A 14,163-nucleotide genomic window follows, 5' to 3' on the forward strand; every position below is an offset into this window, starting at 1 on the left:
CTCCAGTTTCAATAATTTGTCCCTTGATAGTCTTGAACAGATGGTCAGTAGGGCCAAACAAACTACTTGCCTGCTTGATCAGTTTCCAGCTTCACTGGTGAAGGATCTGTTTGGGATCTTAAGATCATCGTTTTTAAATATTAATAATATATCGCTATCCTCGGGTATGGACCATAACATATTATTTGTTCGTCTGGAATGCATTGGTATCTCAGGAACTGTACTCTTGCGGTTTAGGTCCTACCTGTCAGACAGGATGCAATGTGTTAATTACGGCAATCTGACCTCTAAACTCTCTAATGTCCCCGTGGCGTTCCACAGGGCTCTGTACTTGCCCCCCTTCTTTTTAGTATTTATATGCTTCCGCTTGGTGACATTATCCGCAAGTATATCAGTTTCCATTGCTATGCAGATGACACTCAACTGTATATGCTACTGGAGACAACTGGACAGTTAAGTTGTAAAAATCTGGAGGCTTGCTTTACTGAGATTCAAAGATGGATGTCACTTTATTTTTTGGCGCCTTAACCCAGAAAAAACTGAAATGTTGATTATTGGTCCAACTCATTGTCGTGAGTTATTTTCAAACACTGCCCTAAACCTAGACAAATGTAATATCACCCATAGTGGCTCGGTCAAAAATATAGGTGTTATATTTGATCCTAATCTGTTGTTTCAGTCACACATTAAAAATAATACTAGAATAGCTTTCTGCCACCTCCGTAATATTGCGAAGATTCACTCGATGTTGTCCCAATCAGATGCAGAGGTTTTAATTCATGCGTTTATTACTTCTCGGCTTGATTACTGTAATGTATTGCTTTTTGGTCTCCCGATGTCTAAGCATCAAAAGTTTGCAGCTGGTTCAGGATGCGGCAGCTAGACTCTTGACTAAGACAAAAAGTTTGAGCATATTACTCCTGTATTGGCCAACTTGCACTGGCTCCCAGTCCACTTAAGATGTGACTTGAAGGTTCTCTTATTAAAATACAAATGTTTGCATGGAGTTGTACCCTCTTATCTCTCTGATTTAATTTCCCCCATGTTCCTGCACGGAGCTTCCGCTCAGAAAATGCCGGTCTTGTGACTCCGAGAGCAAGAAGTCTGCACGCTCGAGAGCGTTCTCCACCCGGGCCCCGGTGCTATGGAATGCTCTGCCTCCAGAGATAAGATCGGCAACCTCAGTGGAAGATTTTAAATCTAGACTTAAGACACACTTCTATTCAAAATTGATGCCCACCACATATTTTGTTTTGTCCTGTCTTTTTCCGACTGTCTGGTTGGAGGTGATACGAAGGGTTTCTGTTAAAATAATGCATCTATCCTTCCATCCATCATCTGCACCGCTTATCCTCAGTAGGGTTGCGGGTGTGCTGGAGCCCATCCCAGCTATCTTCGGGTAGTGGGCAAGGAACACCATGAAATGGTTGCCAGCCAGTCCGAGGGCACACACAGACAGACAACTCATTCACATCTAAGGACAATTTGGGCTCAAGTGCATGTTTTTGGAATGTGGGAGGAAGTCAGAGTGCCCGGAGGAATCCCGAACCAGGATGGGGAGAACAGGCAAACTCTGCACAGGAGGGCTGGTAGCTGGATTTGAACCCATGACCTCAGAACTGTGCCGCAGACGTCGCCGTTAAAAGTACCTTTCAGGCAATTAAAAAAAAATCATGCTGTAGAAGACTTTACTTTGGGACACCATTGTTCTTTCAGGCAGACAAGCTAGCCCCGTCCCAACCCCCACCTTTGCATCCACCTTCCTCTCCCTCTTTTTCTCTCTCCCTACTCCAGCTGGAATACATTGATGAAACACTGCTTTCACGCAAGAGTGGAACTTACACAAATTAACCTCTTGCAATGTCAGAAAATGATCAAAGTCAAACATGTGAAATGAATACTGAACTGTGTTTCTCTTTAATTACATTGATTTAATTATCTGGCAGCTACTGGGCATGAGGGTTGGTTTTATTTCGCATATGTGTAGCAAAGGTTGACTTGACAACTCCCCCCAGGGGGGCCGGACAAGTTGGTAGGAAAACTCTTTGAGGGCATCAACACAGTATGTGTTTTGTATGGTGAAAAAGGTGATTCTGTTTTCCATTCCTATTTTTGTGTATTTGAACAGCAGTGCTACCTTGGCGTAGTTGTTTCCAGACAAAAATATATATAGAAGAAAATCCCCAGCAAGCGTTCCAAATTTCAGCTTGGGCAGGGTATCCCAAAACTTCTTGTAATGATGGACACTTCAAAAAGGGCAATGTTGTCACAAATTTCTTCTGTGCTGGAGACTTTTGGACATTTATTATATGGTAGTTTAACCAAATCTGCCAACTGCCACAGGCAGCTTTCATAAAAAATAACCGCTTTCACGTCAACAAGACAGGGGTGCCACAAAGTAAAATAAATACGAATTTATCGACCTATGATTTCTTAGAAAACTTAACGTTGGTATGATGGTTCATGTAGTTTTGAATAGTATTCATACCAATGTATTTTACTAAATGAAAGTTGTTTTTTGTTCCAATAGAAGGTACAAACTATTACAGAATGTCCCTTTAAGTTAAATAAAAAAATTATCAAGGAAAAACAAACCAATCACCAAAAATCTTCCTTTTCAGACAATATGTTTTAGCATGGGCAGCACGGCGGCGCAGTGGTTAGCGCTTGTGCGGCACAGTTCATGTCATGGGAACCTGTCGTGGGTTCAAATCCAGCTCCAGACTTTCTGTGCGGAGTTTGTATGTTCTCCCCGTGCTTGCGTGGGTTTCCTCCGGGCACTCCGGTTTCCTCCCACGTTCCATTTCAGGTGAATTGACCGGTCAAAATTGTCCCTAGGTGTGAATGAGTGAATGAGTTGTCTGTCCCTGTGTGCCCTGCGATTGGCTGGCAACCAGTTCAGGGTGTCCCCTGCCCACTGCCCGGAGATGGCTGGGATGGGCTCCAGCCCCCCCGCGACCCTGAGGAGGATAAGCGGTACGGCTGATGAGATGAGATGAGATGTTTTAGCATGTTGAAAACCTATTGGGTGCTCTAATAGCTGTAGGAATAGCTTATATTATGTTTATTTCATTCAGAATGTAATTTGGTGGTTACCGGTTTGGCCAGCAGGATTCCCACCCAAATTAAATTGACCTAGCCTCATATTGTATTTCGCATTTTTTCATGAAGGTAGCAATACTGTAAATACATTTCAATTTTAGCTTGGACTAATCATTTTTCAGTTCATTGATATGGATATTGATTAATAATTTCAAAAAGAAAATAGTAGCGACACACAAATAACTGAATCAAACGAAAGAATAAAAAGACATTGTTGACACAAAAGCCCTTGCAGTATTAGAAAACATGAGTGAGGGAAGAAATTCGGACGAAATAATGAAATTACTGTTCCATCAACCCGTAAAGATTATCAACTCATTTAAATGAATGGGCTGTTTTTAATAGCATGTTAGAAATGAAATGTTATTTGCACAGCAATCAAACGGTTTATTGTAAAATTATTTCTGTCCTACCTTTAGGTCAGACAAAGCAGCACGTGAGGGGAAGGAATAAAAAGGTCTTGGGGATTAGCCGCATGGCGGGAAATTAAAACCCTCCTCAGAAAACTCTGTATAATATTTTTTGCATCCCACAGACGAATTATAGGGAAAAGGAGAACCATGGTTTGGTTTTGCCATGTTCCAGGCTGGGGAGATGAGGCTGTGGCGTTCAGCCTTCTTCCTCATTGTACCCAGGCGGCCTAAGCTAGCAAGGCCTCCCCTCCTTCAAGCATGTGTGAAAGCAGCAGAAAGAAGAAGAGGAAGTCTAAGAAGAATAAGAAACTAGTAGTTGTGTCATTGACAACAATAGCAGAATCACTGCCACCAATAGTCTCTTGTTCAGCACCCAGGAAAGCTGACTTAGGCATTTTCTGTGGGCGCTCAAGTTTTTTCCGAGCAACAGTTCCGTGTTTGGTTTGGATGATACAAGACCTTGGTTTTGCAGCTTTCTCAATGACTTTTGCTGGTGTTTTCCAAATCTTCTCAATTATTTGATCGGAATGGAAATCTATATTGTAGAATTCATTGAAATATCCAATTTTCCTATTTCACCTTGTGACTATGTATACGTTGTTTCAGCAATCCCTCTGGGCATCTGCATGTTATTCAAATATTCAATTGGTGAAGGATGCCAGCAATTTTTTAAACCATCTGTGGACATCACTGTTTGGGAAAATGTGCTTGTCCAACAATCATTATCACAGGAAAAGACTTATCAGATCAGTGTGTAAAAAGGAAAATGTGCCAGTTCCATATGCCATGTCTTTTTCGAAAAAGTATGTTCTATTGATTGACGGGAAAAAAGCTGGTTGTTACCCAATTGCCATTTATTAAGAAACAAAGTACAAGAAACCTAGTTTTGGAATAATTCATGGGATATACCCAGCCAAAGTGCATACATTAAAATGTCTAGCAAAGACATTGAGGTTTAAATGTAGATTTTGTTCCACTAACCCTGAAACTGTAAATAAGTAATCTTGAAAACTTCAGGAAATTGTTAAGTGGGAAACAATTAGTTTCAAATATATGCTGGAAGGGTTTCAAATAATTAAACTCGCTTAAGCAGTTCAAACTACAAACTCTTGAAATAAGACAAAAAAAATGCAATGACAAAAATTTAGATTAATCTAAGAACAAAGAAAAAAAGGTCACAAAAGCTACAATTGCTAACTATTTTTTGTAAACAAAAGTGAATAAAAGGTTTGGATTTGCTAATGTGAAGGCGGCAATCACACTGCTTAGCCCATGCACAATAGTTATACATTGCAAAAAAAAAATCAAAATTTGAAGACATAATCCCAAATTAATATAAGACAAAAGACATCTTGTTTAAAAAATACAATTGCAGTCATATAGAGACAAAAAAATAATCAAAACCCCAAAACAACAGCTCAAGTTTTTCCTGTGCCCCACTTCACACTTTGATACTTTAGACCAGGGGTCACCAACCTTTTTGAAACTGAGAGCTACTTCACGGTTACTGAATCATACGAAGGGCTACCAGTTTGATACGCTCTTCTGAAATAACAAATTTGCTCAGTTTGCCTTTAGTTATACATTATTTATAATGATTAGTAATACTCACCTATGTAAAGACACTGATCATGTTAATGATTTCTAACAATGATTATCAAAATTGACAACAAGGTGGGAAACAGATATCAATATTCAACACTTTATCTCTATTAATCACAGTATTTGTTACATTTTCAGATGATCACTTACATCACTACATTTTAGCAAAAAATATCCCATTTGCACAAGCCACTGACATGCCCTGTTAACAAATCATGAACTATGTTGCAACATGTTTCAAAAAGTTAACAATTATGTAATGTTAAACAAAATCAACTTACATATTTTTAAATATGTAATACATTTTTTATTTCACATTTTGAACTAATGGCCAAGTCTGTGTTATGTTTAACAAAATTATAACTTTTAAATGTCATGAACACACTTTTAAATTGAACACAATTCTTCAATATTTTAATTCAACTTTGCCATGGCACTACCATGTTGTCACTGACTACATCTGGTATCCGTCCTTGGTTAGTGGGAAGACTGGCATTGCATGCTGTTCACCAGTGTGTTGTAATCTGGTGTGTAACTTGACACTGCAACTGTGAGTGAGTCTCTCAGATGTGCATCAGTGAGGCGTGTTCTGTGTTTGTTTTTGATGAAGTTCATGTCAGAAAATGCTGATTCACAGAGATAGGTTGAGCCAAACAGGCTGGCAACCTTCATGGCTGCTGTGCATACTCCACTGTACTTCTCTGTGTCAACAAGGCGCCAAAAGTTTGGTGCAGCCTGGTAGGCTTTGAGATGGAGATCATTTTGCAATGTTATAATTTCAATCTCCACCTGTCCAGCATCCAAGTTGAACGTTGCACTTAACTGCTCAGCAAAGCATGTTGTGTCCCCATTCATGAAAGGGTTGGAAATGAAGAACACACATGGTTCAAGCTGATGAAGGTCACAAAACCTATTCTCAAACTCTTGCCCAAGTCTGTTTATTACTTCAATGTACTTTTCTGCCACTTTTTCAAATGTCTCAGATGCAGAAGCATTGTCTTTCAGCACTGACTGCACAGAGGGAAAGTGCAGAACTTTTTTTCTCTGTAAATCTGCAGAGAATGCATTCATTTTGGCTTTAAATGCATTTAAAGCACTTATCATATCGACAACAGTCTTACCTTTGCCTTGCAGCTGGCAGTTCAGGAGGTTTAATTTCCCAGTAATGTCCACCAAAAATGCAAGGTCAAGTGTCCACTCTGTGTCCTCTAGCAGTGAGACATCTTCGCCTTTGGACTGCATGAACTCTTTGATTTCACGCAAAAGAGACAAAAAACGATGCAAAACTCGTCCTCTGCTGAGCCATCTGATTTCTGTGTGTAGCAGTAGGTCCCCATATTCTGCTGACATCTCCTCTAATAGTACCTTGAAAATCCTGTGCTGCTTTGCTTTGGAGCGGATGTTGTTTATGATTTTCACAACGGGAGTCATCACGTGCCCAAAGCCGATCACTTTCGCACACAACGCCTGCTGGTGAATGATGCAATGGTAATGCAGAAATTTGGGGAAGTCTGGGTCACGTTTACAGTGAGCGATGAAACCTGTCTGTCGGCCGACCATAGCAGGAGCCCCGTCTGTTGTCACCGCTACCAGCTTTTCCAATGGCACCTTTTTCTGCACGAAAAACTCCTTCACCGTGTTATAAATGTCAACTCCTCTCGTAGTTGTCTTTAAGGGCAGTAGTGTCAGGAGTTCTTCTTTTGTGGAGAAATCATTAAACACCATCCGGATAAAAACCAATAACTGCGCTGTACTGCTGCTGTCCACGGACTCATCGCACTGGAGGCTAAACCACTTGCACTTCGCCAGATCCTGCTCCAACTGATCGACCAAGTTACTGGACATAGCTGATACTCGTCTTGCCATCGTAGATGCCCCCAGTTGGACGTCGGAAAGAGTGGAGATTAGGTCGCTTCCATTTTTCTCGTCTTTAAATACAGTGTTAGCAATTAATAACATCGCTTCTTTGACAACTTCTCCATCTGTAAATGCCTTTTTTTTCTTGATCAGAAAATGTGTAGCTCTAAACGAGGCTTCGGTTGCTTTTTGTGAGTTTTTGGCCGGCCTCGTAAAAAAAGACTGTTGCTTACCCAGAGCGGTCTTTAGCTCACGGGCTTTTTCTGCCCGTAGGGCGCTTGCAGGTGGATATTTATCATGGTAGCTTTTGTGACACGTATTGAAATGTCTCTCCACATTGTGCCGTTTTGCTGTCGCCACGGTCGTCCCGCAAAACAGACACACGCAGGTTTCTTTTACAGTCGTAAAAAAGAACTCCTCTTCCCATTCACTGTGAAAGAGATACGTTTTCTTTCTTTTTTCTGCCATGTTTTTGGGGTACGAAAGTGCATACAGCGCCCGCTAGCTTACTCTCCACATCCCACAAGCTCTACTTTACTGCCCATAGGTAAATATTGTGCGCGTTAACCTTAAAGTATTTTTAAGATAGTATTTTTTAAATCTATATACATACAAGTGTGATTAAAAAAATAATAGCAACAGAACAAAATTAATTTTTAGACGCAGCTCTCTATGAGATGTGCTATTTTTGGAACAGGCCCGCGGGCGACTCATGTGGTCCTTGCGGGCGACCGGGTGCCCGCGGGCACCGTGTTGGTGACACCTGCTTTAGACAAAGGGTAAGTTTTAAAAACAAAACAAAACCAACTTGTTCAATCACAGCGAAAGCACATTCAGTTTAAAATCAATCTTATCGACATAACTATCGTCAAATAATATTTGTCACAAATTTGCAATTCTAATATGCTTACATGTGATTCTAGGTAATGAAATCCACATAAAAGGCAAGCTTTCAATACAGGTATAAAATACATATATTGCAGATTCATACAATAACAATCATATTCAAAAACATTTTTAAAACCATGGGGGGTATTGGACGAAACCAAGATGAAAGTTAATCTTTTATCTTTTCTGATCCATGATTCTAAGATAGATCTTGGAGGTCTATTTGAGGATTTGGTAAATACGCATTTATCCCAACTTCTACAGCAGGCTTGACATAGCTGGGCTTTTTCATCCTGACTCCGGCAAACGTGCCCATTAAGGCAAACTCAATCAAGCCTTGATATTCTATATTCAAATTTTGGGTAAAGGGGCTGTCTTGATTAGGCCAACTCCATAAGATCTAACATATATTTACATGTGCATGCAAGAGATGCTTGAAAAGTAGTCCAAAAGATAAGACAATAGTGGAACATACTGAGGACATATTGTGGGAAATACTGTTAGTCATCAATTTCATATAATCAATCTGTCATGGTTGTCATGGCGCCCAACTGGCCCCCGCCATGTGGCGCTAGCTCTTGTCACGGTCGCCATGGCGCCCAATTGGTCGCGCCCTTGGGCGCCAGCTGAAGCTTGTTGACAGATTGGCTCCCTGTCAATACTTAAACGCTGTCCTGTCTGTAGACTTTCGTCGGTCCGTCTGCAAATCTCCGTTTTTTCTGTGTTTTTGTGCTTGATTTTCTCCCGCCACGATCTGTTTTGATTTCGACTTTTCCGTTCCCTCGCCACGGAAGTCCCACTTTTGCGGCTGAGCAACCTACTCCCCGCGACCATCGATCTCCGGATCGAGTGTGCTCTCCTATCTTTTTCCCCCCAATAAAACTGTAAGTAACGTTACTCGAGTGGGTCCTGTTTCCTGTTCTGGTTCATGACAGTATGGACCGACCACAAAATGGACCCAGCGAACGCTCACACAATCGCGGATTGGGGAGAGCTGGAAACTCCCTACGCTCTGCAGCAGTTGCACCGGACAGGGGGTGGGGTCTGGCAATTGTCCAGTGACGTCACCGCCCTTCAACTGCTGTTCCAGCGAAATCTACAGAACAAGCAGGGCCAGCAGGAGCAATTAGCTCTGATGACTGAGCTCCTGTCGCGTCGGCCGTCGGCAACGGCCCCGCCTCCCGGGGGCTCTCCTCCTGCCGTGCTGTCGTATTTCCCGCCCATTCGGCCCATGGACTCGCCTGCCATGATAATTGCTGTGCCTCGAATGGGGTTTCCGGGAAAAGTTGGGGCCGATCTGACCGAGGCTCCCGTCGGCCTCTCCTCCACACATGTTGGCCTCCTAAAAAAGGATAAGCTAATACATATCACTGACGTCAAAAGTACACAAATGTGTTCATTCAGTGCAAACTGTAAGCTCATATCAAGCAGAGTGATGACTGCTGGTCTCACTATCACTTGTGACCCCGAGTTTTTAATTAACTAGATAATCTGACTGCAAACTGAACAAGAAAACAGTTTTTCATCAGTGTGAGTTCTTGAGTGTCTTTAAAGCTTACTTTATAACTCATTTTGTTTTTATCACAAACTGAGCAAATACAATTTATTTTACCAGTGTAGATTATTCAACGTAATGCTCAGAATTCCGTTTTGTAGGCTGACAATGAACACGACAAATATATAACTTGCCAATAAAGAATTAGCAAAATCAACGACATTTCCCCAATTAAAAAAATTAAAAGCTACCCAACGTTTCGATTGAAGGTCGTGAGAGCATACCAGACCAGTCCCTGGGTAAGTTCGTAACATAGCCGCCCACCCGTACAAAAGAAAGGTTGCCTTCCACTCATACAAGTCAGTCTGGTTGCCGTTGGCACGGGAAAGCGAGCCCGCTCTTTAAATAACGCGGGTACGTTTCATGGGTGTTTCTCTGTGTGGCTTGGTGGTTTATAATCAGTTTTTCTGAGTCCAAACCCTAGAGCCAAAAAGGGGGAGTAGATCCTCAAAACTTGAGGATGAGACCATGAGACGAAACCCATGTTCGAAAAGTTCGGTTGACACAGCCAGACCTTACAATATTTCCGGGCACCTGATGCCTGACAAATGTGGTTTGCTGTTGCTGAGGACGTCACCAATAATACAAATGTGCTGGCAAAATATTCCAGTAAGTATACAATGACTTTACTCTAACTTGGCAAATCTCTCATGACCCAAAGTGTTTGGTGACACACCTGCTTCAGGCTGCTATGTCCGATGTCCTTTTTATAATATTTGTAGTTTGGGGTAAAAAGCCCTGAAAACCCACTGGGGAATCAGATTTTCCCATTGCCATCAGCAGTGCGCATCTAAACAAGCATTTTTTTCTTAGCGAACATTTGTAAAGATAAGCAAAATCCAAACCGAATTCGCTTAAACTCAACCAAAATTCGTTTTTTTCTCTTGTTTTGTCGCACCACCAGCTTGTGTCAAAAGACTGAGAAAAACTGCACTGAATTGTTCTGCCCATACTTAGTGCAATAGTATTGCTTTATTTTTATTTTTAATTTAATGGGCTTTTTTTAAATTGTTTTTGGAAAAGCACCCAAACCTGAAATTTTGTGTGACAAATAAGTGGTGTGGGTCATACTAATCCATACTTGGGTAACTAAGACGATGTAACTGATGATTTGGGACCTACGATGATGTGACAACTTCTCCCACCTGACCAATCTCATCCAGGCCACCAAGGACCCAAGACTCAAGAAAAATAATTTCTTGTGGAACCAAGAAGGGACTGTAGGCCCAATGTCACCTACCGACACAACGACAATCAGGTGTCATCTTCAGCAAACGCCCAAAGTTTTCCAAAGGTGTCTGTGGGATCACGCCCCCAATAACCGTGATAAAGACAAAGGGAGGAATGTAGAGTATTCAACGTTTGGTCAGAATTCTGTTTTGCAATGTCAGAAAATGATCAAACAATGTCAAAACATATTCCCTTAAACGTGGTCCTTTAACTGTGAGAGGCACTGCAGACCTCTTGGGTCGGGGGATTGACATTCCTCAAACTGATGCACATATCTACAGAGGAATTGGAAGGAGAAGGCGTTGTGAGGGCTTCATTACTTTTCATCTAAATGTGAATTCTGGGTGTGGGCTTGAGGAGGCATCAGTGAAAAGTTCCACATAAACCTTTACGCCTGGAACTCAAGTCCAAAACCCAGCTTGTGGCCACCGGCATTGATGTTCTTGCCATCGAGGAGGGCGGACAGCGTCAGCTTGATGCCTGGCTTTAGAGTCTGAGTGTATCCTAGGCCTATGAGACTGGAGTTGTTCACCTTTGCAGAGAAGGACGCGTCTGGGTCAATCTGGTACTTAGCGGCGATGCTAAAGCGAGTGTTGCTGTTGCCGGCAGTTCAAGCCAGATTGACGGCCGTCTCCAGCTGATTATACACCTTTTGGTAAATGGAGCCCCCAAACTCGGTGCCATCATTTTTATTGGTATGAAGCTGGAACTCGTCCGTCTTGTAGCCAACAGCAAAGTTGCTTTGGGTGATTCGGTTGCGGCCGGCCTCAAATGTCACCTGGTAGCAGGCCAGCCAGCCCTCGAAGCCCACCACGCCAGCGCCGTGCACAGCTGCGCCATTGATGTCATAGTTGACGTCACAGCCGAGGTTGATGTGGTCGCACTTGTAGCCAGTCTTCAGCTTGCCCCCTTTTTTGCCAGTGTTTGGTGAAAAGGAGGAGTTAAATGTCAGCTTGAGACCCTTGGCCAACTGATCCTCGATCGTGATTTCAGTGCCCAGCGTGTTGTCAGTGTTCCACTTCTCTGTGAAGGTAAGTCCGTGCTCAGACCACTTGTACTTGGTTTCCAGAGAGCCAGCCACCTTGCTGGTCTCCGTGTTGGCTGAGCCCGTGCTGGTGAATTCCAGTCCATTCTCAGACTTTGTTTTTAAGTCCAGCTTGATAAGCCCGAAGCCGTATCCCTTAGTGAAAACATACCGAGCAGACTTTCCAAGGTCAGCGTAGGTTGGGGGTACGGCCATGATCTGGATGGGCAATTTCCATTCCGGAAATTACGGACTGTCACGGTGAAAGGGAGTAGATGAATGACATATGAAGTGAATACTGTGTTTTAAGTCAATCACATAGATATGTTATCTGACTGACAATGCTGGAATTTGAGGTTGGGGAAGGGGGTTTTATCTGCATTTGCCGTAGTGTCACACTTGACCGGGCTGCTGTCTCTTTGATGCGTCAAGGTCTGCAACTGCAGCGCCGCTGTTCGATTCTCCGGCTGCACTTCCGGACCCGGGATTTCCATCCGTCGCTGCGATTTCTCGAGCTCTGCTCCTAGTAACAACCATATCAGACAACTTATTACCACACACAACTTTATCATACACATCTTGTTTTCCTAATTTAACGTTACTGCCCTATTGATCTTGGTTGGTCTCATTGACGGTGGCAGCGTGAGCCTTGGTACAGTGGTTCAGATAATACCAGGTTGAGCTGCCCTCGACCTGGACTGCGGTCGCATTGCCCTCACGACGGTGTATGGTCCCTCACGTCGAAACACCTTGATGTACACGAGATCCCCTGGGACCACCGTCTTCTTGAATGGTTGTTCGACCTTGGACTCTTGTCTCTTCACCTGCAGGTAGATGGCCTTCTGGACAGCCGTCAATTGTCTCATATGGTCTCTCAGTTCAGTTTGCAGTTGCTCAAGCTTATAGGGACCTCTCAGATCCGGCGCTGGCATTGGTCTGCCTGTTAGCATTTCATGCGGTGTTAAATGTGTCATTGATGAGTTTGCATGCGATAACTCATCAGCGCTAACGGTAGCGCATCCACCCAGTTGAGCTTAGTACTCGCACAGATCTTGTTTATCTTTGATTTTAATGTTCCATTTACTCTTTCCACCATCCCCTGACTTTGTGGGTGATACACCGCACCCAATCGTTGTTTGATGTGTAATTTTTTGTGGGATGCCCTTCACAACCTTTTGAACAAATGCCGCACCGTTATCTGAGCTTATTTCTGACGGTATACCAAATCGCGGAATAACATCTCTGATCAAAAACTTAATTACTGTTTCCGCACCTAGATCTTTTGATGGAACTGCTACATTTTATGATATTATTCTCTGCACAGATTTCATACTGGTTGAGCACTTTGTCTACAGTGGCCTGTAAATATGGAGACCAGTAACCTTGTTTTTTCAGCTTTTTTACAACCTCCCCCCTTGCACAATGATCTATATTGTCCGCTTCTGATATCAACATAGTCAGCAGTGACACTGGAGCAATAATCAGTCTTTCATGTGATCTCCAAAGTCCTTTTTTACCACGGGTAGTACCAGCTTGTGTCGCCTCTGGTATGGTAATAGACGATAGGCGGCGCCGTCATGCTTGTTTGGAAGGGTTGGTCAAGTACAGGTGCTTGAGTCTTCAATTTAATTTTGCAGGTCAGAGAGCTGCATCTGAGTGAGTTTCCGTTGTTCAGCTCTTTCTAAGTCCTGTTGCCTTTGTTGATCCTTTCTGAATTTTTCAATAGCGTGGACAACATGGTCGCGGAACTTCCTGTATGGCATTGAGGTTAACCCTACGACATCTTCCAGCTTACTCTGAACTCGTATTGGCAGGGCTCCGATGACTGCATTGCGGAACAGAGTCGAAAGTATAGGGCTGTTCTCCACTTCTTCCTCTGTTTCCTGCTTCAATCGTTTGAGCTGCCTGCCGATGTATGAAGCTGGGTTCTCAGTTTCGCAGAGAGTTTCACCTTTTAATGCCTTAGGGTCGATCTTGGCAGGGTATTCATCCCGTAGTGCTCTCCACACTACTGCACGGTAGGCGTTAAATTCAGTTCCATCCGCCATCACATCGACCATCCATCCATTGTTGCTGTGACGCAAAAGATTCTCCATCGCTGAAGCACCTACACATTGCGCCAATACTGACTTGATATCGCCGATGGCCAGCAGCTTGCCAATAGTCTCTTCAACAAACCGTCGAATCCACTTCCCAGCACCTTCATGTATGTCTGGCAGTCGGGAAATCAGTCCAGCAAGGTCGAGCGTCTGCCAAGGGATGTACTGACCTTTGTTTCCCTTGGTTAGAATCGGAAACTGACCAGGGTCTGTATATCTCTCCGGCGGCCGGATATTTGGCCTATATCTTAGGTCATAAATTCCGGTTGCACTCGTTGACGGTCCAGGTCTTTCGCTGTTCCTTCCTGCCTCAGTTCTTGTGTGAAGACTGTCCAGTTCTTCCTCCAATTTTTGAATTGTAGCGCGAATCGCCCCTTGCCGTTCTTCTTCCAA

The 14,163-nt window shown here is 43.1% G+C and overlaps 1 protein-coding gene and 1 pseudogene across 1 annotated transcript; both read right to left on the reverse strand.

Annotated features, from left to right (window-relative positions):
- Nucleotides 1–5,195: 5,195 nt before the first annotated feature.
- Nucleotides 5,196–7,339, reverse strand: LOC148345870 (general transcription factor II-I repeat domain-containing protein 2A-like). Its single transcript, XM_088325779.1, has 2 exons — nucleotides 6,239–7,339; nucleotides 5,196–6,169 (listed from the first exon to the last, which is right to left on the reverse strand). Exons 1-2 carry the CDS (start codon nucleotides 7,074–7,076, stop codon nucleotides 5,595–5,597), a joined length of 1,413 nt encoding a protein of 470 aa, XP_088181905.1. The 5' UTR covers nucleotides 7,077–7,339; the 3' UTR covers nucleotides 5,196–5,594.
- Nucleotides 7,340–10,935: 3,596 nt separating this feature from the next.
- Nucleotides 10,936–12,052, reverse strand: LOC148345871 (non-selective voltage-gated ion channel VDAC1 pseudogene; annotated as a pseudogene).
- Nucleotides 12,053–14,163: the final 2,111 nt, after the last annotated feature.

The sequence above is a fragment of the Urocampus carinirostris genome, unplaced genomic scaffold (assembly GCF_059441175.1).
Source record: "Urocampus carinirostris isolate Australia breed hairy pipefish unplaced genomic scaffold, RoL_Ucar_1.0 HiC_scaffold_22, whole genome shotgun sequence".
NCBI classification, from domain to species: domain Eukaryota; kingdom Metazoa; phylum Chordata; class Actinopteri; order Syngnathiformes; family Syngnathidae; genus Urocampus; species Urocampus carinirostris.